This window comes from Aphis gossypii, chromosome 1, assembly GCF_020184175.1.
Source record: "Aphis gossypii isolate Hap1 chromosome 1, ASM2018417v2, whole genome shotgun sequence".
Lineage (NCBI taxonomy): Eukaryota > Metazoa > Arthropoda > Insecta > Hemiptera > Aphididae > Aphis > Aphis gossypii.
Genome location: NC_065530.1, coordinates 36,230,162 through 36,255,731, shown reverse-complemented (window position 1 = coordinate 36,255,731; position 25,570 = coordinate 36,230,162). Strand labels below are relative to the sequence as shown.

The following is a 25,570-nucleotide window of genomic DNA, read 5'->3' as shown; positions in this document are numbered from 1 at the left end:
ATTTAAAAAAAAAAAACAAAGTAAATGTACTAATGTATAATATAATATTTCAGACTCATATTGTATAGTAAATCGAACTAATGATAATATTATACAGCATAAATTGATGGTACATGTTATTATTTTTAAATGATATTTATTATACGCAGCATTGAAACAAATATAGAATACCTCTTAATAGTTAATATATAATACTAATCGAATCAAATGGTGTTCATCACGGTAAAGTGACAAACGTTACATAACATGTTCAATGTTGTATTACACTATTATATAATATTATAATATATATTACAGGTACATTACGATGGAAAATTCGCCATCCGCAGCGAAATGTACCTGAAATATAGCTCGTAATTACAATATTATTAATTCATCGTGAAAAATAATATACAAGAACGACGTTTTTATATGCGCAGAACACATTAGTTTTATATTATTCATCGTGAGATATTATTATACGTTTTAAATTTTTTTTTTTTATATAATATAATTTGGAAAGAGCGAGAAGAGAGAAAAAAAAACAATATATTACAATATTTTTTTACCTACCTAACTATACATTATAACATATAATAGTCGATAATAATTCGAAATAATTTTATATTAGTCGATAATATTAATATTTTAGAAAAATATATATTACCGGTATATTAACAATAATATTATAACATAAACAACGACGATATCATAATAATAATTTACGCAATAACAATCGATATTATTACAACGCGACACGTTTAAGTATTCCTTTGGAGGTGTCGTATAGTATATGCATAAGAATATTACGGTGAAAAACGCAATAACAATACGTAAGAGTCTCTCAGAGGGGCGGCAGCCACGTCTTGGTCGCGGCCGGGAACAGGTCTCTGAGCTTGTCGTTGAGCTCTTCGTCCGGCACGACGGACAGGCCCTCGCACGACCTGGCCACCTTCTTGCAACACTTCAAGTACTCTTGAATCGTTTTGATGGTGGCCCTGGCCGAGCCCGTGTCCGGCGACGACGACGACGGCGACGACGCTGACCGGCGGCCGAACGGTTGCTGCTGCGGCGGCCGAGTGCCGGTCCGCGACAACTGTCGCGGCGACGGCGCGAACGGGAACACTCGGACCCAGTCGCCCTCCGAGTCGGCGGGCCTGCTCCAGTCCCGACCGTTGCCCCAAACCGGCGACGATAAAGGCGAGTTGCACAGGTCGGCGGCCGCCGCCGCTTGGGCCGTGTTGGCGCCTCGCTGTTTGCCCAGGCCGTACAGCGTCGATTGCCGAGCGGACGACTGGGCCTGTGCCGTCGACGACGTCACCGCCGTACCGTCCTTTTTCGAGGCGTTAACGTTGTTGTTGTTGTTGTTGTTGGCAGTGCTGTTGTTGTTGTTGTTGCTGTTCGTCTTGCGTTTGGACTTCCACTTTTCCGTGGCCGCGGCGGCCAACGCTGTCGGCCGTCCATCCCCGCCGAACCGTGGCCCCGACGCCGACCTGCACGTCATCCGGAACAGTGACAGACCGGTGTTGCACATCGGCAGCCCGAGCAGATCGAACATGTCGTGCAACAGCGGCCTTTTCACACGGTTGTCCACGTCGCAATCGTTGCCCAACGCAGGACTGAGGTTCACCTGTAATAATATGATGTATAACACTCTTTAAAACCTTGCCAATGTACAGCGATAATTATCGATTGTCCGTCAATTATTCACATATTAATTTTATTTTTATTTTTCGTAATATTTATTGCAGTCTATTTTCGAGATTCACAGGAATTGGTCAGGCTGAAAACTAACTATATAGTTTTTAAAGTGAACGCATATTATATTGTTTAAATGAAAATCGTCGAAGCCAAAGTTACGCGTGCTTGATTCCCTCGTGTCTAGCGTCAATGAAGTAATGCGAAATAACCACCATCATAAAAAAGATAAACGGGAAAATTACAAATAATAAAAATACAAAGTCAATGTAATTATGGTAGTAAATAGTAATAGTGTTTATTATATACAGAGTTCAGAGTGTATATTTGAAGTTTTAAAGTTTCATTTTTTTATCGAATTAATTTTGTCGAGTAACGTTTAGAGCTTAAACTATTTTAATTCTTAACGAAGTCTCAGTAATGAATTGGGGTTACTACTATTAATGTAAAGTTTACTTAACATGATTATCAAAACTGAATGTTATTAAAATACAATTTTTGATTGACTTATTCTTACAGGGTTATATATATATAATGTATACTATCGGTTGTTTTATAGTTAGAGAGAACGTTGATGAAATAATTTTAACGAAAGATGGGACGAACGACAAACTAAAGTTTTTCACGAACCTTGAACTTAAATTTTATTCAAACTTTCGAACTTTTAATTAATTAATCATACTTTAAGTCTAATGGTAAAATAGTGTTAACACTTAGAATAACAACTTTAAATTAATCTGCTGTCATTCTTGAACATTTTAAACTTAGTTATTCGAATCGAATTGATCGAGGTGTTTAAATTCAATTTCAGACTTACATTTTTAACTATTTGAGATTCTTAAAATTCCTAAAAGTTGGAATACCTCAAAAATCCATTATTGATATTAAGTGTATTTAAAGATTATTAACATACCTCTAGAAGCCAAGGCTTTAGATCAGAATCGACCAATATGTCAAAACCGTATAACTCAAAACAATTTGTCGTGCTCGGTATGCCTGTACATTGGCTGGCCAACGTGAGACTAACGAGAACTGATATCTTTTGCCACAATAGCCAATCATTGACTCCGGCTTGGCGTATGTGCTGTCGGAGCTGTTGAAATGTCCACTTGCATCCTATGCAAATAAAAAAAGTGCGTTGTATTATAACTATATTAGCTAAAAATAAAAATAACTAGAATTGGCTGTCCTTTTTTAGTATACTCTATTATACTATAGCAAGTAAACATTTTGGATATCTAATATCTATGTATCATAATCAAATAATAATTTAAATTATAACTAGTTGTAAGTTTCAGTTTTCAGTATAATAATTAATAATTAGGTACCGAGTCCGATTTTTTCTTTTGTTTCCAAATAGTTGGGTCCCAGCTTGTTAATCGAACTATTGGTCAGGTGCGCATAGTGGTTATCGAGGTTATTCAGCGAATACTTGTCGGTACTGAATCGAGTTAGTCCCTCCCTGTAGACGTATATGGTGAGTGGATGGAACGACGGTACTAGAACGTACAGCCGCAAATCGTACTTATATCCACCGATAAGCATAGGATTCTTCACGTATCTCTGGACCACGATGTTTGTGTCATAAACGAGCTCACCGATTTGCTGTGAACATAATAATATTATAGTATATGTAGTATAATTATTTATTAGAAGTATAACGAAACGACGTTAAATGATTAAATTGTGATGTTATTGTTGTGTTAACTATGATATTATTTTTATCTTGCCGTCTAATTTTCCTATTTTTTAATCAATATTGTATGTATACGGAATGAGTCATTTTGTAGCATCCTTTCAGTATTAACGCAGTATAATAGGTAATGTCGTCAAAGACTAAAATATTTAGTATATTAAATCTAAATTATCATATACAATATACAATACGTTATAAAAGAATGACTCTTATGTTTGACTAAAATAATCTCCAAAACTACAGCATCGATTTACCTAACCTAACTAATTCTTCTCTTGGAAAACTGAGAAGTGAAATAAGATTACAACTGTAGCACTATCTGTTAGTTTTAAACACATTTTTTTCCTAGAAACAACTAGTTAACCATCTAATTAAAATGGAATCAAACTGTAGCCGTACAGCCTATTTTTTTAAGACATCAAAAATAAATTTTTATCCCAATAAATCTCAGGATTATTATTCCGGATACAACGATAGCTAGTATTTAAAAATATTTTTTATCATACACATAAAATAATGCTTACCGATATTAATGATATGCCTTTTCCTTGACTTTGACCAACAGGTTTGCATATCCAAATCGACTTCTCACCGACGTCAGTGTCGTGACTACATTCGGCAGCTAACTTTGTATACTCTAGTGGTAAGTTGTAGGAGTCTGGGCTAATAGTTTATGAAAGAGACATATACCATAACAAAATAAAAAGTATTTAAGTTAAAGTATATTGACTTTAAAAAACCTATTACGTATATATATATATATGAAAAACTACTCTAATACGGGACGATTTTCGTGATACCACAATATAATAATAAGGGAAATACGTATTATACTATAGCCTGTAAATAGCTTTTAGTTTCCCTCCCTGCTGGCACAATGTAGATAAAAATATTTTATCAGGGGGGCCGGCGATTTTCCTGCCCTTTGCGGTGTCAACAACCAGTCGCAAGTTTTATGACCGTTTAACATGTCACGGAAAAATAAAATTATAGGTACTATTGTACTAAGTACAGGGCCACAGGGGCCTAAAAAATAACGTGTATTATGTATAATATTATTTGTTCCGTTTATAAAGAAACATATGAACGAACACCTGAATGCAAATCGCGTGTGTAACACGTGGGGGATGATAATGCTCACCCCTATCTAGATAATATTTCCCATTGAAGAAACCGCCCTCACCACTTTACAAACACATATAATTGCATATATTAGGTAGTTAATGATTATGTTACCAGTGAAACCAATGGATACCAAAGACAAAACATTATTGCTTTTATTTGCTACTTGTATATAGTTAGTAAATTATTATTGTTGTATTATTATGCGGTGTTTCTTTTTGTGTTAGATCTATCAGTAAGAAATGTTTATAACCAATAATAATAAATCATTTATAATTGAATTTTACTCGATAATTGGCCGTGGACTTCTACATACATATACACTGCATACACTTAATTCTTAATGGAAAATGCTTTAATTTTATAAATGATGATTAATTAAATATTTAAACATTCTTAAATATAAACACATAGGTACATTTAGAAAACATTCACTTCAAACAACACTTAATAATGTACCCTACTGCATAATTAGACATTAATATCTATTATGATATCATGACCCACTTTATTTGTTTGTGAAAACTTTCCACGACAGTAGCTTTTATAGTCACGACGTATTACAAAGGTGCTTGCATATTAATACTCACGCGTACAACTATGGTATTGTATGTTGCATACGCCATACAGCTTGTAGTAAAATTGAGTATGTTAATATTTTAGATAAGACTATTGCAGTTTATTTACACAAGTACATTGATTTTTGAACCTATTTACAGTCTTAAATCTTTTTAGCTTCAGCGTAAATATAATATTATGTATACAAATTAAAAGAATTAAAGAAATAATTACAGATTTGTTTCATATATTATTCTTAACTAAATAAATTATAGTGAAATAATTTATTTTAATTAATTTATGTTTAACTAACATTTAACTTCCATAAAAGTATAAGTAAAATAATAATATACTAAGATATGCGGTATTATCGAAAAAGTATCATTGAAAAATAATTTATTTAGTTTAATTATCAGGTTGTTTATTTAAATTATGTAATAATAAGTCATTAACTAAAGTTTCTTAAAAAATAAAATAAATAAATAAAGTGATAAAGCCAGAATAAACCCTCATATAGAAACTTAATATTTTTACATACTAAGGGGTAAATAAACTGTTGTGTATTTAACGATTCAGTGTTTATTTTCGTGTTTTATATCGTACCACCCCATATAAAAAAAATAATGTTATATTATTTTGTTTTCTGTTTTTTAAAATATAAGGCGTATCTCATATGCAATATGAACACTTGCGTGCATACAAAAATTGTATATAATACTTACATACCTACCTATATATTATATAATATGTTCTTAATTTTTTTTTTTTTATATTATTATTATTGCTAGTATTTTTGCCCCGTACAAAGCATTTCAAATATTTCAATATTTCCATATAAAATAAACTATTTTAATGTTCATTACCTGAACCCGAATAGCGACGTGCCGAATATATTCTTCATACATTTCAAATATCGCCACAAGTTGTCCTTCCGGCATAATGCTGATCCACTGGGTATATGGTTATTGAACTAATAAACATAGTATAAACAATAATACATTATTAGTCATAAGTTATTACCAATACGTACAATGACATTCAAGTATTGCGTTTAGTTTAAAATATAATAATTTTATTCATGCCGAATCTATTGTAACCGTTATCTTTAATTGTACCCCAAGTGAAAAAAATTATAAATGCACATATATTAACATACATAAATATAAATCGATTATTATAAAATTGAATTCTCAAGTGTAAGGAATATGTTTTATAATAACTATGCATTTTTTTAGTTTTGTTTATACAAACTTTTGAAATACTAGTTCAATTATATAATTATAATTATTTTAGTTAAATCTTATAAAAATAAAATTATACACAGTATTTAAAAGTGCATTGAATGTACTATACTATTAATAATTATTTTTGACAGATTTAATACAATTGTTTATATTAGCATTTTAGGAAAACTTTTTGTAAACGCTTTCGAACAAGAAAAAGTTATATTAATTAAAATATTATATTAAACATTATGCATATTAGAATTATACTGTAGTAGTGTAGTTACATATTATACTTAAACTCTAGAATTTGTTTTTTAAAATACTAAATATTATTTTTTATTTTTATCATACTTTCACTTCATACAAACAAAAACTTATAAGTACGTCGAATATAATAATATATGATAGATGTATTTATACCAAGTATCACGTAAGGTTTAAATATCTTAAATGGATGAAGGTCTACGTTTTTTTTTTTTTAGAAAAAATACAATACAGTACTACAATTTTAGTATATAATAGATTATAGATTATAGGTAAAACTTCGTAATATTATAATGAATTTCATTTAAATTTTAAATTTATGGTTATCAAGACGCATGAACTATTTATTACATAAATAAATACGCATAATATAAAAACATTTATAAAGGAAATGAATTAAAATCTTTCATAGACTCCCCCCCACAGGATCCGTGCTTAAATAATTAAGAAAAAATTTAGCGAGTATAAATATAAAATGATGTTCTTTTTATCATAAAAAAATTAACCCATTAATAATTATTAGTACTTATAAGTATAATTGAAGTTTAGAAACAGGAATAAATTTTTTTTTGTCGATTACGTGCATTAACGTGATGAACAATTATTGTTTAAAATTATAGCCGTCACAAATATATTAATACATTAATATATCATATAGATACGTGACCACGACGTACAAATAAGGTTTTACGTTATTTTTTTTAGTACAAAGACATTATTACACAATTATATACACAATACAAACACAATGTATAACGGAAAGTGTAATTTACAACGGAGAATTTCGCAAAAAAAAAATACTACGATCATGCCATTTAACGATATTAGATATGTTAATTAACTGTCGTCGAGAAAGATTAATGTAAATTGGACTGTTAATATATATACAAATACATTACAAGCAAAATAGAAAACCTGGACATTATGTATAGGTACATCACCTGGAATTTGTGTGCAGTATGAATAGTAACATTTACTAATTTACCATACCTGGTAGACGAGACAATTTATGTAATAATATTTTATTATTAAATAATATCTGATTCATGGCAAACAACGCAAACGTTTTATAATAATATAGAATTGAATTAAATATTAGTAATTAGTATATTTTTATAACTTAATCATATGGTCAAATCACAAATATGTATACATATATATTATCATCTATGTATATTTATGTATGTATTTCGTATATGACAGAATCCGCATCGTTTAGTTTTTGGCGCAGAGTCGTCAAAGACAGCTGCATTCAATCGATGCGTTTAGCGTTAAAAGAAACATACATACATGTATATATATATTTATATGTTCACTCGGAATCAGGTCAACTTACACGATGTTTACGGACAATGTGTGGCGGCGAATAACATTCACACACATCATACAAGAAACAATTCATAAAAACACAACTTTATATACTATATTCTGAGCATACCTGCCATATTTTCTGCTGTTTATAGTGTGACAACGAGAATCCGGTCGATTTCCACCACAGGTTCCAATACTCGTCCGCCGGCACCGACCATGCGGAGTCTCCGCTCTTAGTTCCTTCATATTCCTTCCAGCCTCGTTCTTGACACACCTGTGAGTGACAAAGCAAAATGAAAATGATAATTACAATGAAAAAAAAATTGTAAAAAAAATATTATACAGGATAATCGTATATAAGCCGATTATTTATTGGATGTATGTTCGCGCACGTCCTGTGCAGTGTTCTCGCATTCCCCACGCCGAGGCGTGTAACCAGTAACTAATACCACCACTACCTCCACCACAACTCGCCCAAGACCCAGTCGACTTCCGACCGACAGAAAATAAACATTGTGTGCACAGTGCACACACAAACACACACACGCAAACACCCTCCTGCTAACTTTTATATAATAATACACACTAATTGAAATGTTTAGACTGTAGTACATTACTTCGTCATCGTTATAATATATAGCTATAAATACCTATAAATAACAACAATGACGTCTCGACGATCGGTGTTTTTTGCTTATCGTATAAACACGTATAAGTGGTGATGGGGGAAGGGGTGATCCATACATTGTCATAGGAATTGAATCATTGTAAAAAATATAATGCAAGCAAAGTTTAGTACTTTTTTTTACTATTCGGTATATCATTATTACATTTTACACCAGGACTGGATTAACTCTTTCAGAATCCAGCTCAAGAATTATTTTGGCACCCTTTTCTCATTTAAATTTAAATTTGACATCTCTCACGCGCCTTTCTAATTTTTGTGCTTTGTGCCGTCAAACACATCGATCGTATCTAAAGCCAGCCCTAATTAATTATACAAACGTACAGTTCGGAATTAAAATTTACATACGAAACAGATGCAGAAAACACACAACTTATTAATAACTTGATATTTTATATACAAAATTATTAGGTAAGTGCATATTACATAAACTATATTATTACTAAACTGACTTATTGAGCAGTGAACAAAATTGGACCACACCCTTTATTTGTCCCTTTATTTATTATAATATATTATTATACGCAACGTGCAATGTGCAATGTTATAGTAAAAAATTAATATGTTCTTAAATTAAATAATATGAACGAGTTAACAACAACGTGTTACCGTGATTGTTAGCTGGTGACTTTGGTGATATTTATTATTTATACATTATATGCGAGTGCTTATTATTTTAAATTTAACTTGAATGTAGATATAGGTACATGTATTTTATAATAATTTGAAATATTGTACATTGGATTTAATAGCAAAGACAATACAATTTCGTCAGGCTTCGTTAAACGTGAAAAACAATTAATAATAATTGTACAAATATTAACTAGCAAACTATAGTAGTTAGGTAATAATTTTCAAAACGATGTCCGAATAAGTATACCTATACAATAAACATATTAAAATAAAAGAGAACAGAATTTAAAATTGTATTATTTAAAATTATATAATAATATTTTATTCAGGTACTTTTCAAATTTATTATATTGATAATACTATTAGTTATACATATTAGATAAATTAGTAATTAGTATGGTATTTTTAATCAATAATAATAATAGGACTATTAAACTATCATAAGAGTGTTTTACATTTTGTAAAATGTCAAATCAATAGGAATGGAGATATTTTTCGTATTTATTTTAATTCAAATCAAACATTAATAATCAATAATTTCAAATTGCATGCTATATTATAGGTTTTAATTATTACGATTGTGCATAAATTGTGCTGTATATTAGTATATTATCAACTTATAAAACTTATAGAATTTACATTGTAAACTAACTTATTAAATTAATTTGAATTTAGCTATTAAAGAATATGTTTTGTACATAACTATGTTTAATTACAGAATATGTGCAATTTAAAAAATAAGTTAAATTATGTTGTGATAGATGGTTTGATTTTTTTCTTTATAAATAATATATTGAATTATAGTTTAAAATTGCCCATTATTTGTGTCTATGTCAGTTTCCATAAAATTATTTGTAAATGTATTTAGGTAGTCAGTATAGATACATATTATATTAAATTCATTTTATTATATACTATATAGGTTTAAAATATGTTTAAAAATCGCCAAATCACACAAAAAAATACAAAATTTATTTTTATTAAACTGCTAGTATTCACAATGTTAAATGTTCAATATTTTTATAGTGGTTAATATAATTGCATACATATTATATTTTTAGTTACTATATTAAAGTGTTGGGTCCAACTATAAAACAAGTACAATCAATTGAATTATACAATGTAAAAAATATAAGAATAATAAATATGCAGTGAAAATATTTTAATGATCTAGAAATGAAAAATACAAGACGCAATGCTACAAAAAATAAATGAAATATGTATTATATGTAGCATGTATATTTTTATTTTTTGCCCGATGATTAAAATTCTTCTATTTATAGTATATAGCCGTACACGTGGTCGATTTTAATTTAGTGATTTTAAAACATGTTTTATATTAAGTTTTTTTTTTATTCCCTGCTTGTGTGTGTGCAATGTGCATCGTATAAATGTACAATAAGATGTTGTCTTAGTCCAATCGACCATTTACTATTCAAAGCAACATTCGTATCTCATATCAAGGATAAGTTTCCATTTATTGAAGTTGATTTGACGTAAGATATGTTTTTTCATATTAATTCCCTAATGTTTCATACAAAAATACGGAACCAAATGTTGTATAACAAATAAGCCTTTAATACAATTTTTAAACGACAAATTATGCCGTCAAGGCTAATTCCACACAAATGTTATAGGAAAATATTAATCAAATGTATAGGGAACGACGTGCATGCCGTACGTAAATAACAATCCTGCGAGTTCCATTAATTATTTTTCTACTGAAGCGGTTGTAACTTGCAAATATAATAATTGCTGTTACGATGTAGTTAGGTTCGTGACATTTAACAAAGGGCAAGAAACCTAAAAAGAAATATGTATATCGTTTGAGTTTTCTTAAGAAAACTATTAGAACTGAATAGGAGAATAAAGCGCACTCGTGAAAAATTAAAAGACAACGTATAATAGATGTATTATCATTATTTATCGGGGATAGATGTATTATTATTGCACTCCAATTCGAGTAGGTTCCTATTCAGTTCATTTATTACTTTTTTAGGCAACACCGATGAGGTTAGTGGAGTGTAGAGAAAATAACACCTTCAAACGCCAACGCCCTATGGATTTCCTATAAAACGGCCAGCCGACTGGAAAATATTTTTAAAACAGTAGGGGTTCCCAAAGGATTAGAATGTATGTAATATACGCTACCGAACTTTACCTGTATGAGCAGAACTGGGCCAGTGCCGTTATCATTGACGCGGAATATGAACGGTCGGTCTTCAGATCCGATGGATGACATATTATTGTCGATCTTCTGCAATTATGAAATTCTAATAATAATAAAACATAACACATATCGGTACTCATATTATATATTATATATTATATTAGATGAAAATAATGCAGCAGCGCGTATAGTGTGTTAGTGTATACTACATAATACTGTATAAGTAACAGTATATTATTTATTAATTTGCAATTGGTATATAAATATATCTATTATTATATTGTTATTTGTTATAACTTGTAGGGAAATCATATTATAATTTAAAATAACAAAACCGATAAGCGAATAACCGTTTCGGAGTTCGGTCAACGGTGAAATGACCGACTGACTGACACTCCGACAGACGTCGATGCGTGACGGTGAAAATGTTTGGTGGAAAAATAATAGTTGTAAAAAATAAAAATAAAATACGTTCTGCGGAGATAATATTTTAGCAAAGCTACTATATATTATATTGTTGTCAGTTATCTGCAGTGATGGAGTAAATAGGCCAATGAAAACAATGTGACCGAATTAAGGCCCTCAAGTCTAGACGTGTGCTTCTTTACTGGTAAATTTTTTTGGTCGATAGTAAAAAATTACTAGAAGTATTAATTTGTTGAAAATTAAAAAAAAAAACAACAAAATTTTGTTTTATCTTTATTACTAATTAAAAATTTCGAAGAGTTATAGTATTACCGTCTTACATAATCTAATCGACATACTATACATATTTGATATTATAGGTAATCAAAACAATATAAAAATTACAATGAAAATAAATTTAAATTTAATAAGAAGGAGAGCCCTTTTGGATTTTTATATGGTCACCGAAGTTTTATAATATGTAAGTATTCTATTCTTTGTTGTAGATTAGAACAACTAAGTAAATAACTTCTATTTTTAAAAATAGTATTTTTATCTGCTCGAACCCCATGACTTTTACGTAACGATTTTTCAAACAAGTGAAGTAAAATGTGAAAATAAAAACTTTTTCCAGATCACTCATCATGGTATAATCGAAATCATTAAAATTAACATAAATACGTTTCTATTCGTAATTTTTAAAACCTAGTATTCAAAAAATATACGAAAAGAGTAAGACTTGAAATATAAAAATAATTTAATTTGTATTATTTATACTAGTATTTATTATTTATCGTCAACGATCCACTATAATAATTCGTACAAATTTGATGTTCTTTACACACAATTTTTTATGAAAATTGTATAGGTTAATTTAGGGGTAAAATATATAAATGTGATACACGGTATTAATAGTTTTCATTATAAATTTAAGATTTTTAGTGTAGTGAAAGTAGAAAAATTGGTTTAAAATTAATTTTCAAATATAAATAATATATATACCTGCAATATCTTACGCTAAAGTGTATGAAGTGAGATGAATATCCAATATTAGATCTCTATAGTCTAATGTAGTAAAATTATGAGCTAGAGTTAAAATGATATCAACCTCTATAAATAAGTAATAAACTACTACCCTTGTAGCTGATACTATCATAAGTTCAAATATATTGTATAATATACTTAGTCATTAAAGTGTTGTTATCGATGGGTGTGCCAACAGCCTTCAGAGTTTAGGGAAGGAAATTATGTGCCTTGGTAACATATAGCAACAATGTAAATGGTAACGAATTGCACATGAAATTATTATTTTCGGAAATGTGAGATGGTAACCGGTGATTGGCATTTTGTTTAATGAGTTAACTGTTCAAACCCTATCCAATTCGGTTGAGTGGTTTATAGAAATTGACTGTCAAAATTTGATGACTATAGTCTATGCTGTATAGGATATTATTACTACAATCAAATCGAAAATTTGTTGTTTTTTTTATACAACTAATGATTTTTAAATATCAGATATAAATCTACGGAATAAGTAATTAATTATTTTGACAGGATCAACCTAGATTAGTTTATAATAATATTTAGTATAACCTTGGACTGCAGAGTGCTATATTTTATAACAAACATCAAATTTAGGAAATGTATGTATAAAAGTGCGTGTACCACAGATCTATCAAGATATGATTTGATGTGGGTAGAGTAACTTTAACATCTTTTGTATGTATTGTAATAAGTAGTATATACTAATGTTTTATTCAGATATATATACATACATGTCTCCCTGACTCTCCAATGTCCATTAATCATGTTTGTTAACAGTTTAATAGATATCTATTTACTATTTGGTATGTGTAATATGTATTATATAAAATTATCACAGTGATTCAATTAAAATTTAAAAGTCAATAATATCACAGGTTTAAAATCAAAACATCGGTTTAAAAAATAATAGGTAATTATAATAATTATACTTGTATATTAAATACTGATGTATTTATTAAAAACTAAAATATTATTTTTTAGAAAGACTAAAAGTAAAAATAGAAAAATTAAGTAGTATTACTTATTCTTAATAGACATATTTTTTAATGAAGTGAAATCAATTTTTCTCGATGTAATAATACAAAAATTGAATATTTTTACAAATAAAAAATATATTTTACATGTTAGTTAAACATGCAATGTACTCGATTGTTAAATAATGCACGTAGGTACGGCAACAGTTAAGAAAACACTCAAGCTATTAGTAAATTGTAGAACATATTATGTGAATACTTAATATCTTTTTACTGGTATGAAAATACCTGGATATTTGTTTAAACGTAGAAATTAATTTAGATAAAAAATAAAAATGATTTTACATTTTAAACGATCTATTTCATTTTTTATATTAAATTATAAAATTGAAAAATATATACAAATAGGAAACTAAATTTTATTTTTATTGTAAAGAATTTTTAAATAGTTATTTAACTACAATTTTTTAAATTTATAATTGAATGTTATTAAGTTTGTAGAAAATGTTTAATTAAAAAACTTAAAAGAATTAATTTAGCTTAGTTACACATATTTTATTTCTGTTAATGATATAATTAAATTCTACTTAACATTTTACTGTTCAATTTAAAACCAATCATTATTTTTATTTTTATTTATACAACTAATTATTTATTATAACTAAAAGGTAAAAATCTATCATTAGAGATTATAAAAATAATGTAGGTATTTTATGATATTTTGAAATAAAATAAAAAAATAAATATTATATTATGTTTTTTATTTATGTAATTAAAGAAGTTCTTCAAATATTTACCTCATTTTTAATTCATTTAAAATTCATTGTATAATATTCTCAAATCCTTATAAAATTATAATGTCTATGGAAATTATGGCAATCTAATTTGACAGCACGTTAATGCGTTGACATAAAACAGTTTATATTGTAGAAAACAGATCAATACAATCAACTCGACGCAACATGCGGATACCGGATACATAGATTAAAATCGCATCCTAAGAACACTCTTGCAGTAAATATTACAATTTACCAAACTAAATATCTGCAATGCGTATAACTATTATTTATTAATTCGAATTAGAAAAAAATTTTGTTAAACATTTAAATTATAATTATAATTGATTATTGTCGATTGTATAGTTTTTATAAAAACTTTGTTAAAATAAAACAAGAAGGGTTATATTGAGTATTTGAGTTTATGTTATTCACACAGTATTGCACCTATTGTGTTTGTGAGAAAATAATTGTAAAATCTAATCAACAGCGATAATTACAATTTAGTCGTAATTAACGTAGTGTAGGTATAATAATTATAGTATAACATGATTTTAAGTAAGCGTAATACGAACAATGTAAAATGGGTCGCTTTAAATATACACGTAAACGTAAGTAGAGAGGTGTGTGAACGTTGTCGTTTGTTCGTCAACTCGAGTAGGTATGATAAATGATAACACGCATACATGTTGGCCATAAAAAAAACGTACGCCTATTAATTTTGAAGTCGTACGTACATAGGTATACGGAATACGAATATACGTAATAATTTCTATTGCCGCGATGCCTAAACGAAAGACGGCTCCGTTCATGAGTAGGTATATTATAGATAAATTCGAAAAAAAAAAAACAGAAAAAAAAACCAATTAAAATTCTTTACCTACAACAGTCAAGCTCGTACTCCATTTGTGCAACGTTTCGGCGTCGTCAGTTTCGCATCCATATCGTCTATGAATTTAATGTATTCGTATCTTACGCCGAGCGGAGGTATCTTGCGGACGAGTCTGTTGCCGATGGTTATTACCACCACATGGTCACGTAAATCGCCGACCGAACAGACATTGTCGAAGAGGACCAAAAAAATAAAAACCGTTTTTCCTAATAATATACTTAAAAAAAAAAAGTACGCGCACAACATAAGCGCGTGCGGCTGGCGGACCGGACGGTGCGGCGCCTGCGACGGACAAAACGGATCGAGCCAACGATTGCGGTGTACGCGTGTGCGCGATGCGCCGCGTCGGCAACACGTGTGGCGGCGGCTTCGACGAACGCCGATACCGACGGGCCCTGTTCGCGGTTCCGTCGGCGTCGAGTCGTGCGCGCGCGGGCGCAATGATTATCGCTTGGCTGGCCGGGCGGAGCTGCCGGAACCGTTAACAACACGCGTTCCGGTCGCGGGCCCGCCGAGAAATCCTCGACCGTTTGGTTTCTATATAATATTAAATTAGCTGCACCGACGACGTCCGCCCGACCGGCACTCGGATATGATATTATTACTGTTGAAGAATATGATTTTTTTTTTTTTTATGTTTTATATACAAAGGACGAGAGAGGATGGGAGCACGAAAAACGTAAAGAAACGATTTTTGCCGGCCGGTATACCAGAAAGAGCGTAGCAAAATTATATAGGTTGAAATAGAGTGCACTAATGTAGAAAAAATAAATAGCTTTGAAAACGTGGCATCTTCACATATAAGAGTAAGGATGGGGGGGGAGTAATGAATATTTCCTCAGATCCACCAAAATGGGGGGTTTTTTTTTAACTCTACTTTCAAGAGAACGCCACTGCATGTGTTTTCTCTGCTGTCTTTTAAACGTACAACAAAGCAAACATTTATTTGTAAAAGTAAAAATATTATATCTGTAATCTATTGTTTGTCTTTTACCAATTTACCGTATTGTAAATTGTTTTAAATCGTGAGCAATTTATTAGCATTTGTACACTTAAATGTTTTAAATGTTTAACATACCCATAATTTGCTAAAAATTAAAATATCGTAAATAACCAACTAGAGATCACAGATAATGGTCTTATATTTTGAAGTTCGATCTTAATCAATTCATTCTATAATTAAAGCTAACAACACGAAATTGGTTCCACTAAACGTAAATTTGCCATGTTGTATGTTTGTAAAAGAGAATTAAACACATGCATTTGTGAGTTTTCCTATTAAGCTACATAAATTCATTTTAATTATTTTGTAAAAAGTTATTTCAAATTTCGCATCTGGATGCAAATAAATTGCATGTATATTTTGTACGGAGTCGGGAGTTGTTCAGATGATAATGTTCGTAACGCGCAGCATCCGTTGCGAATCCGGACGAAAGCGCGTCCCGCGGTGTTTCATCTCGATGCGTGTATAATATTTGCACCCCCGCGGCCCCGCAACGATCGGACCCGTTGTGATCTGCCCCGCACAACTTATCATAACATGTTATATCCGCAAATCGATGGAGGAAATGGTGTTTGGCACCGCAAAGGTCTGATTATTATTATTATACTACCGCTACGCTAATATTTTTATGTATACGTATATAATAAATGTACAAATATTACTAATAACTAATAAATTACCTATCTTTATAACAGAATAAAGTCCCAGTTCGTGTTTAACTGTTTGCATCGAATCAACGAATTTTATAATATATGTGCAATTACGCACGACGCACTTGGCAACTTTTAAATTCGATTATAATTTATAGCAACGTTTTAAAATCAGAATCGGAAATGCAAAAATCGAATAAACAACAATAATAATATTTTGATTTACCGTATTATTTGTATTCTCTTAATTATGTGCTTTTGATTATTATCTAGCCGTTACCGCCGTCGCCGCATTCAGGCCGTTTAATCCAATTTAATTTCGTATATAAATATAGAATGCGTAGTATTTAAGATTTGGGTCAAAACTCACAGACAATAAATTACTCGTTCATAAAAAAAAGATTATAAGTTTAAATATAAATAGCTTTTATTATTCTTATTTTGTATTTATATTATCGATGTTTCCGTATTAATTATAAACACGAGCAACATAAATAGTATAGGCATTTAAATGTATATTATGTTTATGCAAGTGTTTTAATTTTTTAATAAAGTGAAGTGGGGAAAATATCCAGGTTTGACGTTTGAGAGGACATTGGCAAGAGGGGAAATGCCCTAGATTCAAATTTAATGAGTATAATAGTGGGATCTAATGATGAGTTTGTATTATAGTTTTACAAGTTATTTAATTTAACATTCTAGTTTAAAGTGTTTTTAGTTTTTCTACCTACTTCTAAAGGATGGGTCAGTTTATAAATAATACAATATCGTACAAATTATAAAAACAATTAATCAAATTATTATATATGAACTTAAGAGCGTTTTAAAATTAATGTATAATTATTTAGAATGATGAAGTCTTTTAGTGAAGAAACGTTCGCTTTAGTTTATTACTTACTATAATTTCATACTAATAATATGTTATACACAATTTAAAACCATAAATGGTTTTTATTAACTAAGTTAAATTTCTTACCCGTTTTAGGTACCTTTGGGGTAAAATTTCTAATTTGTAGATTTTTAATCTATTCCTAGACTATACTAAACTATTTCTTAACCATTTTAGATTACATATTACATTTTGTAAGGTGGAACTTAATAGAACTACCTACCGTATAGGTATAAAGATTATTGAGTAATATGAATAATATGATTATTGACTATTGAGGTTTGAAATCAATGGTTATGACATAAATAACATAAAAAAAAATAATTTGTTATAGAGTAGTATCTGCAACTGTAAGTAATATTACGCACACCTATAATCTATATTATGTATAACACATTATTATTAACTTGTTAAGAGTCCTTGGTGGTTTTGAAATTGATATTTTAACTGACTTAATTGTTAAATATCTCATTGTTTATCGAATAATAAACAAATAATAATAATAATAATAATTATAAACACGTATTGTTATTCATTTTTTGAATACTATAAAATATAAATACTAAATTTTCTTAATATTTTCAAGAACTATAAACCTATTTTGGTTAACTAATGAACACGAATTTACAACTCTGTTGATTTAAAAAAAAATAGACAATTCACAATTCATTTTAAGGACATCTTGCCTGCTATGCGAGGTCACGAATCACGACAGCCGTGCGTGGGGCGCGACAAATACAAGACGGCCATGGGATTAGAAATGACTGTAAATGCAAAAGATTGCAATATGATAACACTGTTATCTTTAATAATGAATTAAAGATTGTGTTCTAATACAGCATTTGTCTTTGCGATTATTGTGTTGACATGTATACTGTATAACATTAGATTAATAACAATGTTTATATTTTTTAATTTTTAAATAAAAATATGCAAGTAATCCTGGCGGTGACATTTTTTTTACTATATGTATGTAAATTAATTAACAAAAAAATTAAAAAAGATCTTACAAATTTATTAATAGGTTTATTTATATTACATTTTATTGTCTGTTGGGACGTTAGATTAAAGTTTAATTATGGTAACAAACTAAATACATTGCATCGCTAAATGTGATATGATTTAAAATAACATCATTGGCAAATCATAAAAAACGCATAGATACACACAATGTTAATCGAAAAGTAACTGTTATTATTTCCGTGACTTGGCGAATAAAAACATATTATAATGTGGTCGAATCACGACAAAAATTCACGTCACGTCATAAATATTGAGGCATATAACTATAATAGGACTAAGAGTTTCCGTTTATAATACCTACATGTTTTAAATCAATTCAAAACGGGAAACGGTTTATACAGAATAAACGTAATATTTCATTAAAATGTATGAAAAATTATTTTAAGCTACTTTTTATTTTTATGTAGCTAGTTGCGTCGGTAATATATTGCTATTTATTATTGACTATCACTATCACTTATCTGTCTTAAATTTATTTTTGAACAATAATGTGGTTACCTATTTTCTTAGTAAGCTAATAAATAATGGCATGGAAAAAATAATAATAACATTTACATGGCATTTTTCATTTTTATTAAATATCAGATAATAAATTAAGTATATTATACATTATAGGTACATACCATGAATTAAGATAATATTATCTTAAATCGTGGTACATACCTATTATCTTGGATAGTTAACCTAAGAAAAGTAATTCTACACAATATCGCACTTGTATTATCTATAAGGTAGTATAATAATTTAAGTAGGTATTCACTGAATAGTTCAAAATAGCCATAAGCTATTCTGTTTAAAATATTAAAATAATATTATTCGTAGACCCAAGGCGTATTATAATATACGACTATATTAATATTATGAGTATAAGGTAGTTAACCTACCTAAATAGTAACTTATAAATTATAATAATACTTATTGTTAAAATAAACAAGTTTTAAAAAAATGGTTTACGTAATAGGTAGTTATAAAAAATGTTTATTTTTTATATTTATTTATTGTTAGTTTTGAGGGAATATTTATTAAGTAGCGTGCAATTTATTATTATTATTTACTATACGATTTTTTATCAACTAATCATGCAAATAATTTAATAATTGCCTACCTTTATTTACAATAAAGAATTATTAAAGACTGAAATCGTTTTTAAATAATTAATAATTTAAATTATAATTAAAAAAGATAAATAATTTTTTGTTATTTTAGAAAAATAAAAATGATGGTATGAATATTTATTTATCAATATAAATACATAATATTATAAAACTATAGGTACCTAAGTCGCATTTTTTTGTTCGGGATTAATTCCGAAACGGCTGAATAAATATCAATGCGGTCTACTGTTAAATAAACAATTAACAGAGGAAGGTTTTTAGGTTTATAATTCATTGATATAACTTCATTAATCAATTTTCTAAGATACATCAAATTTTGATACGACACACGTGTTGTTCTCCCGCCGACTGGCGTCCCCACTCCCTACTGCTAGCCAACAGTATCGTTATTAGCCGACAATGACAGTGCCGTACACCGGACTTGCAATTCTTTTCACGGACGACGCCGTGGCTGCATTCGAGTTGAGTTAAAAAATAATATTAGTTTAAAATTGTGTGCGGATTGGGCACGTGTATAATTATTATTTGCCTATTGTATCATAGTAATAACAAATAAACATAAAGTACAAACTGCAAATATAATATGGATCACGCACTTTCTGAAAATTAAATTAAATGCGTTAAAAATTGAAATAGGTACCCTGTACTCTGATTATATGGATTACAATGAAAATATAAAACATTAATTAACATTAGAAAAAATACATTTTAACCACACCTGTAGCAACTAGATGTTATTAGACAGCCCCAAGTCTGTAAAAATGGGAAGAAGAATGTTTTTTTTCTGAGACCCTACTAGTGCAGTCTTTTCAACTTGGGACCCAACTAGTACGGTAGACTTTTTAAAACGGGACCCAATATTGGTGTGTACAATTAGAATCTGGGACCAACTAGTATAGGTACCTACTCCAGACGCCGTGCTGATACAGCCAGTAATAAATAAATAATAATACACAACGGAAATACGGAAGAACAACAAATTATACAAGAGAATCATATAATATTTTACACAGTTTCAACTTAATACTCCATATGGGAATGAATGATTAAATATGTATAAATATATGGTTTACAAAGTATACTGCAGACCGCGATGTATTCTTAAAAGTATAGGTACTTAAAACAATGGATTTTCAATTAATTCGATATTTATATTTTTTGCTTGTAATTTGAAATCAAATTAAGAAAGTTATTTCTAATAATAATTAACAATATAAACTTATAATACTTATATTACTTATAATTAAAGACGGGTGGGATGTGGGGTAACGCGCGGGAAATTTAAAATTGATTTGGGATATCAAGAAGGAATAGTTCAAGTTGCATAAAATAAAATATTGATAATAAAAGAATCTCCCGCTCTCGAATAGCCAAAATGTCGAGGTTTAAAAACACTTGCGCAAATATTGAGTGCATTTTTAAACACAAAGGTATTCAAACGTCAAACCATTTTAATATATTATTTATCTACACCTAACGGGCGTTTATTATTCATAGATACCTAAATAAAAATAAATAAATATGTGTAGGTATATGTTATGGTTAATGTGGAATACCAGACAATACACCTAGAAATTTTATCTATGAATAGTATACAGATTTATGTTTAGTTTTGTGCAATATTTTTTTCGTTCAAATACACTGTTTGCAACTACAATAAATAATTATTAAATTCAGTACAACGGTCGTGTAGACATATTAGTAAGAGAGATCTGTGCAATGTGCATGATAAATAAAGGCATAGTGGTAATTTGTGTGTTTCTTACCTTGAAGCCTCAGATCATAAGACACTCATCGTTTAGTCGGATCGAAAGTGATGCCACTGATGCCCCTCGAATGTGTGTGGCTCGCAAATACACGCACACTACTATTATATGTACACAAGATTCGTTTCATCGGAATGTCGTTGATGCGCGGTATTTTAAGTACGGCAACGAGTAAACGGTTTGATGAAGATTGTTGAGAATCAGACGGTTCGGAGAAAGGATGCCGAGTAAAAAATCGGCGACAATCGATTTTTTCTAAGACTGACCTACGGAAAACATCTTGGTTACCCAGTCGTGACTCGCGAGTATAACGTAAACCATATTATAGGCAACCATCGTATATCGACCACAGAAGAACAAAGTCATAACCGTAGTTAACGATACATACCTACTCGCAAGTAGGCTAACCGCGGTATTTTCCGTCGTTAATCAGTCGAGTCGTAACAAAACTGGTCGATGAAAGTATCATTAGGTTACCGACCAAACGGTTTTCTTTAATTTTAATATTATAGTAGTGTGCAGTAGGTACCTAATTTCATCGAAACAAGACATATTATGTAGGTATCTATCATCTATGTATAGGTATATTTGCGAACCTTATCATTTCCCGTCCGTCGCTCTTGGGACTATGATCTGAGGGCGGCAAACACACCAATGTGTAACCAATATTATTTACAAGTTCCTTACAGGGATATTAACAGGTGCCATAACTTTTTGCCACCTCGTACTTTTGAATGTAAATTGTTGAAAATAAAAGTAAATTTTTTACATGTTGCAGTGTAATTAATTTGAAACAAAACTAAAAAGAATGACAAAACAGTTTTTTTAGGTACTAAATTATATAACTTATACAAACTACCTAAATAAATATTAAACTTAAAAATTGTTGTTTTTTGTAGTGATTTTTTCCATCTACGTGATTTACTAACATTAGCAACTTTATTCACTCAATTAACCATTAATATGCGTGGTAACTACACTGATACCATCTCAACTTCCATCTCCCGTACGGGATAATATGGTATATTTATACATATATAATCGTATTATAAAATAAGATACACCGACTAAATTAAAAAAAATAAATCACTGTAAAAATATATTACATTTCTACAGGGTGATTTAAAATTCAAAATTCAAAATTTTAAATCGATTTTAGAATTTCTTAAATTTAGAATTTTTTAATTATCAGATGATAATAATTAATAATATCGCATTAGTTTACTAAAAATTTTAACTTAACATTATGTGTGGCATAAGCTTTTGTAATATTTGACATCATAAAATAGCTCTAATAGTTCTCGTTGATGTTGAAAATGTAAAAAACAGAGTGATAGGTGAATTTTTTTAAAACTTATTTGTATATTGCTTTTGGTTTTTTATACTTAAGAGATTTAAGTTTAAGTCTAGAATTGTTATATGTTTTATTTCTTTTTACCTACTTCTTTTTATTATTTTTATTAAAACTATAATTTATTATATATGTATATAATACCTCTGATGGTATATAGTTACAAAATGGTAGTAATGACAAAATATATTATTATTTATTATAAACAAAATTTGTAAACATTTTATAAAAAACTAGTATTTTATAATATTTATATCTAGTATTTACAGTAAATTTAATTGTGGTTATAATTTACATAAAAAATATAGTTTTCTAAACCTATTTTTTAAAATTTATAAAACTGAATATAAAGATACAAATATCACAACTAAAAAGAGTCAACAATAACTTTTTTCTAAAATGATGCCACAAAATTTTAATTTTAATTTATAATTTTTTTTTTTTAATTTTTTTATATTGATTAGTTACACGTTATGATTTATGACCTACCTAAAAGGTTAAATAATGGAAAAGATTAAAACCGGCATGTTATCATTATTAAGCTAGTGGTAGGTACATGTACTCGTATTGGGTAATATTTAATATTATTATACTTTTAAAAATAGTTTCCTACTGGAATAAAATGTATGTAGGTAGTAGTATAATACTGACAGTGTAGGTATATAATGATCAATTATTATTTATTATTATATTTTGTCCATTTTTGTTTAGAAAAAAATAATAACAGATATATATTATATAATAATAATATAGGAAAAATAACACTAAATTTCTAAAAATGTCCCCAGACCAGCTTTCGTGGCCATCTCCATAAAATAAATATGACTGATTTACAGAATTAACTTCAAATGTTTTTTTTTAAGATTGTTAGAACTATATTTCTGTAGCTTACGTATAATCAGTGACTCAACCAGGGGTGGGGTTAAGGGGTTATAACCCCCCCCCCCCGACATTTTTCTCTAGTTGCGCCTTATAATGCGTATGTATAATTTAGGTACATTATAGTATATAACCATTAATCATAAATCAAAATTATTTTTTACTTTTTTCTAAGTTACGAATTGTCTCTAATAGTCTAATGTACTTGGTTGTACACTGTATAACTAATTACTTATAATTTATAAGCAATATTATTTAAATGATTATTGATAAATACAGTCACTAAGGGGTAATATATATATCAATAAAGTTTAAAGTTATATTATATTGTATTAAAAATTAAAAATTATAAGAAAAATATCAGACAATACAAACTACAAATTATTAATTAATATTAATGTATAGTTATATCCATTAATAATGACTATTTAATATTAATTTATTTATTATGACGTGTATACATTTATTTTTTTTTACAACTATAATTCAATTTTAATTATCAATTACTAATGTAATATTCTTTAATAGTTTTATAATAGTATTTTTAAAATCGAATGAACTTTTAGTATAAGCTGAATAATATGATTTTTTAATCGTGAACATAAAATATTTATTTTTCCATTGTATAGCTATTGCCTATTATAATATTTTGTAAAACATTATTAATATTTTTAAAAATCATTAAAATTATACGAAAATGTATGGAAATTAGATGAATCTATAAAATATAGCTGTGTTAAACTGTTGATAATATTATATCTAAACATCTAATTGAAAATTGAGATTATATTGTAGATATTTGTAGCATTCACGTTTCTTAAAAATTAATTATTAAAAAAAAAATTTAAAAATTATGACTTACCTTCAGGATTCAATACTTATAAGTTATTACTATTACGAGTTGTGCACAGTTAATATTTGGTAAATGTAATAGGCATCATCTATAATATAAGTTTGATTTTAATAAAATAATAACAAAATATAAAATTTAAAAAATTAAAGATTATAAAATTAATGATGTATACGTTTAACAGTGAATCCCTATAGAAACTAAATAGCAAGTGATTTAAGTACCTACACATATTTTATAATTTGACTCTAAATAAGAAGAATATAATCGCAGATTATTTTTATGATATAATTTAATGATACAGATAGACGATAGTTTAACTTGATTCACCTCAACAAAACTATTTTTAGTCGATGTAATAGGTAAAATGTAATCATTGTTGGAAACTCCTTCAATAACATATAGATTAACAACATTGCAATCGACTTATCCAGAAATAAAATAGTAGTTACAAGTTATTAAAACTTATGAAATTTTAAGTGTCGTAACATCAATTATTATCTATATGTTTGTACCTACCAATTTTTTCTATTTACCAAGTCATCTAAATATTAACCGCAATAATTACTTACCTAGCTAGTGGGCAATAATACAAATTATGATATAGCAGT

At 28.7% G+C, this 25,570-nt stretch overlaps 1 protein-coding gene across 4 annotated transcripts; it reads right to left on the bottom strand.

Moving 5' to 3' along the window:
* Positions 1-81: 81 nt before the first annotated feature.
* On the bottom strand, positions 82-25,154 carry LOC114126869 (probable tubulin polyglutamylase TTLL2). Of its 4 annotated transcripts, none has more exons than XM_050198284.1 (8): positions 24,972-25,154; positions 11,334-11,445; positions 7,982-8,128; positions 5,917-6,023; positions 3,898-4,036; positions 3,006-3,282; positions 2,591-2,793; positions 82-1,609 (listed from the first exon to the last, which is right to left on the bottom strand). In XM_050198284.1, exons 2-8 carry the CDS (start codon positions 11,412-11,414, stop codon positions 824-826), a joined length of 1,740 nt encoding a protein of 579 aa, XP_050054241.1. In that variant the 5' UTR covers positions 11,415-11,445; positions 24,972-25,154; the 3' UTR covers positions 82-823. The 4 variants fall into 4 exon arrangements, with proteins under 4 accessions (XP_050054241.1, XP_050054239.1, XP_050054240.1 ...); XM_050198282.1 differs by having other exon boundaries at positions 11,334-11,429; XM_050198283.1 differs by lacking the exon at positions 24,972-25,154 and adding an exon at positions 15,426-15,809 and having other exon boundaries at positions 11,334-11,429.
* Positions 25,155-25,570: the final 416 nt, after the last annotated feature.

Bases quoted from the DNA above. Each gene is read 5' to 3' on its own strand.
- LOC114126869 (XM_050198284.1), bottom strand. From the start codon at position 11,414: ATGTCATCCATCGGATCTGAAGACCGACCGTTCATATTCCGCGTCAAT. The intron at 3,283-3,897 runs GTAAGCATTATT...TTATGTTCACAG, and splicing joins AAGGCATATCATTAATATCG to CAAATCGGTGAGCTCGTTTA. The intron at 1,610-2,590 runs GTATGTTAATAA...ATATTATTACAG, and splicing joins TAAAGCCTTGGCTTCTAGAG to GTGAACCTCAGTCCTGCGTT.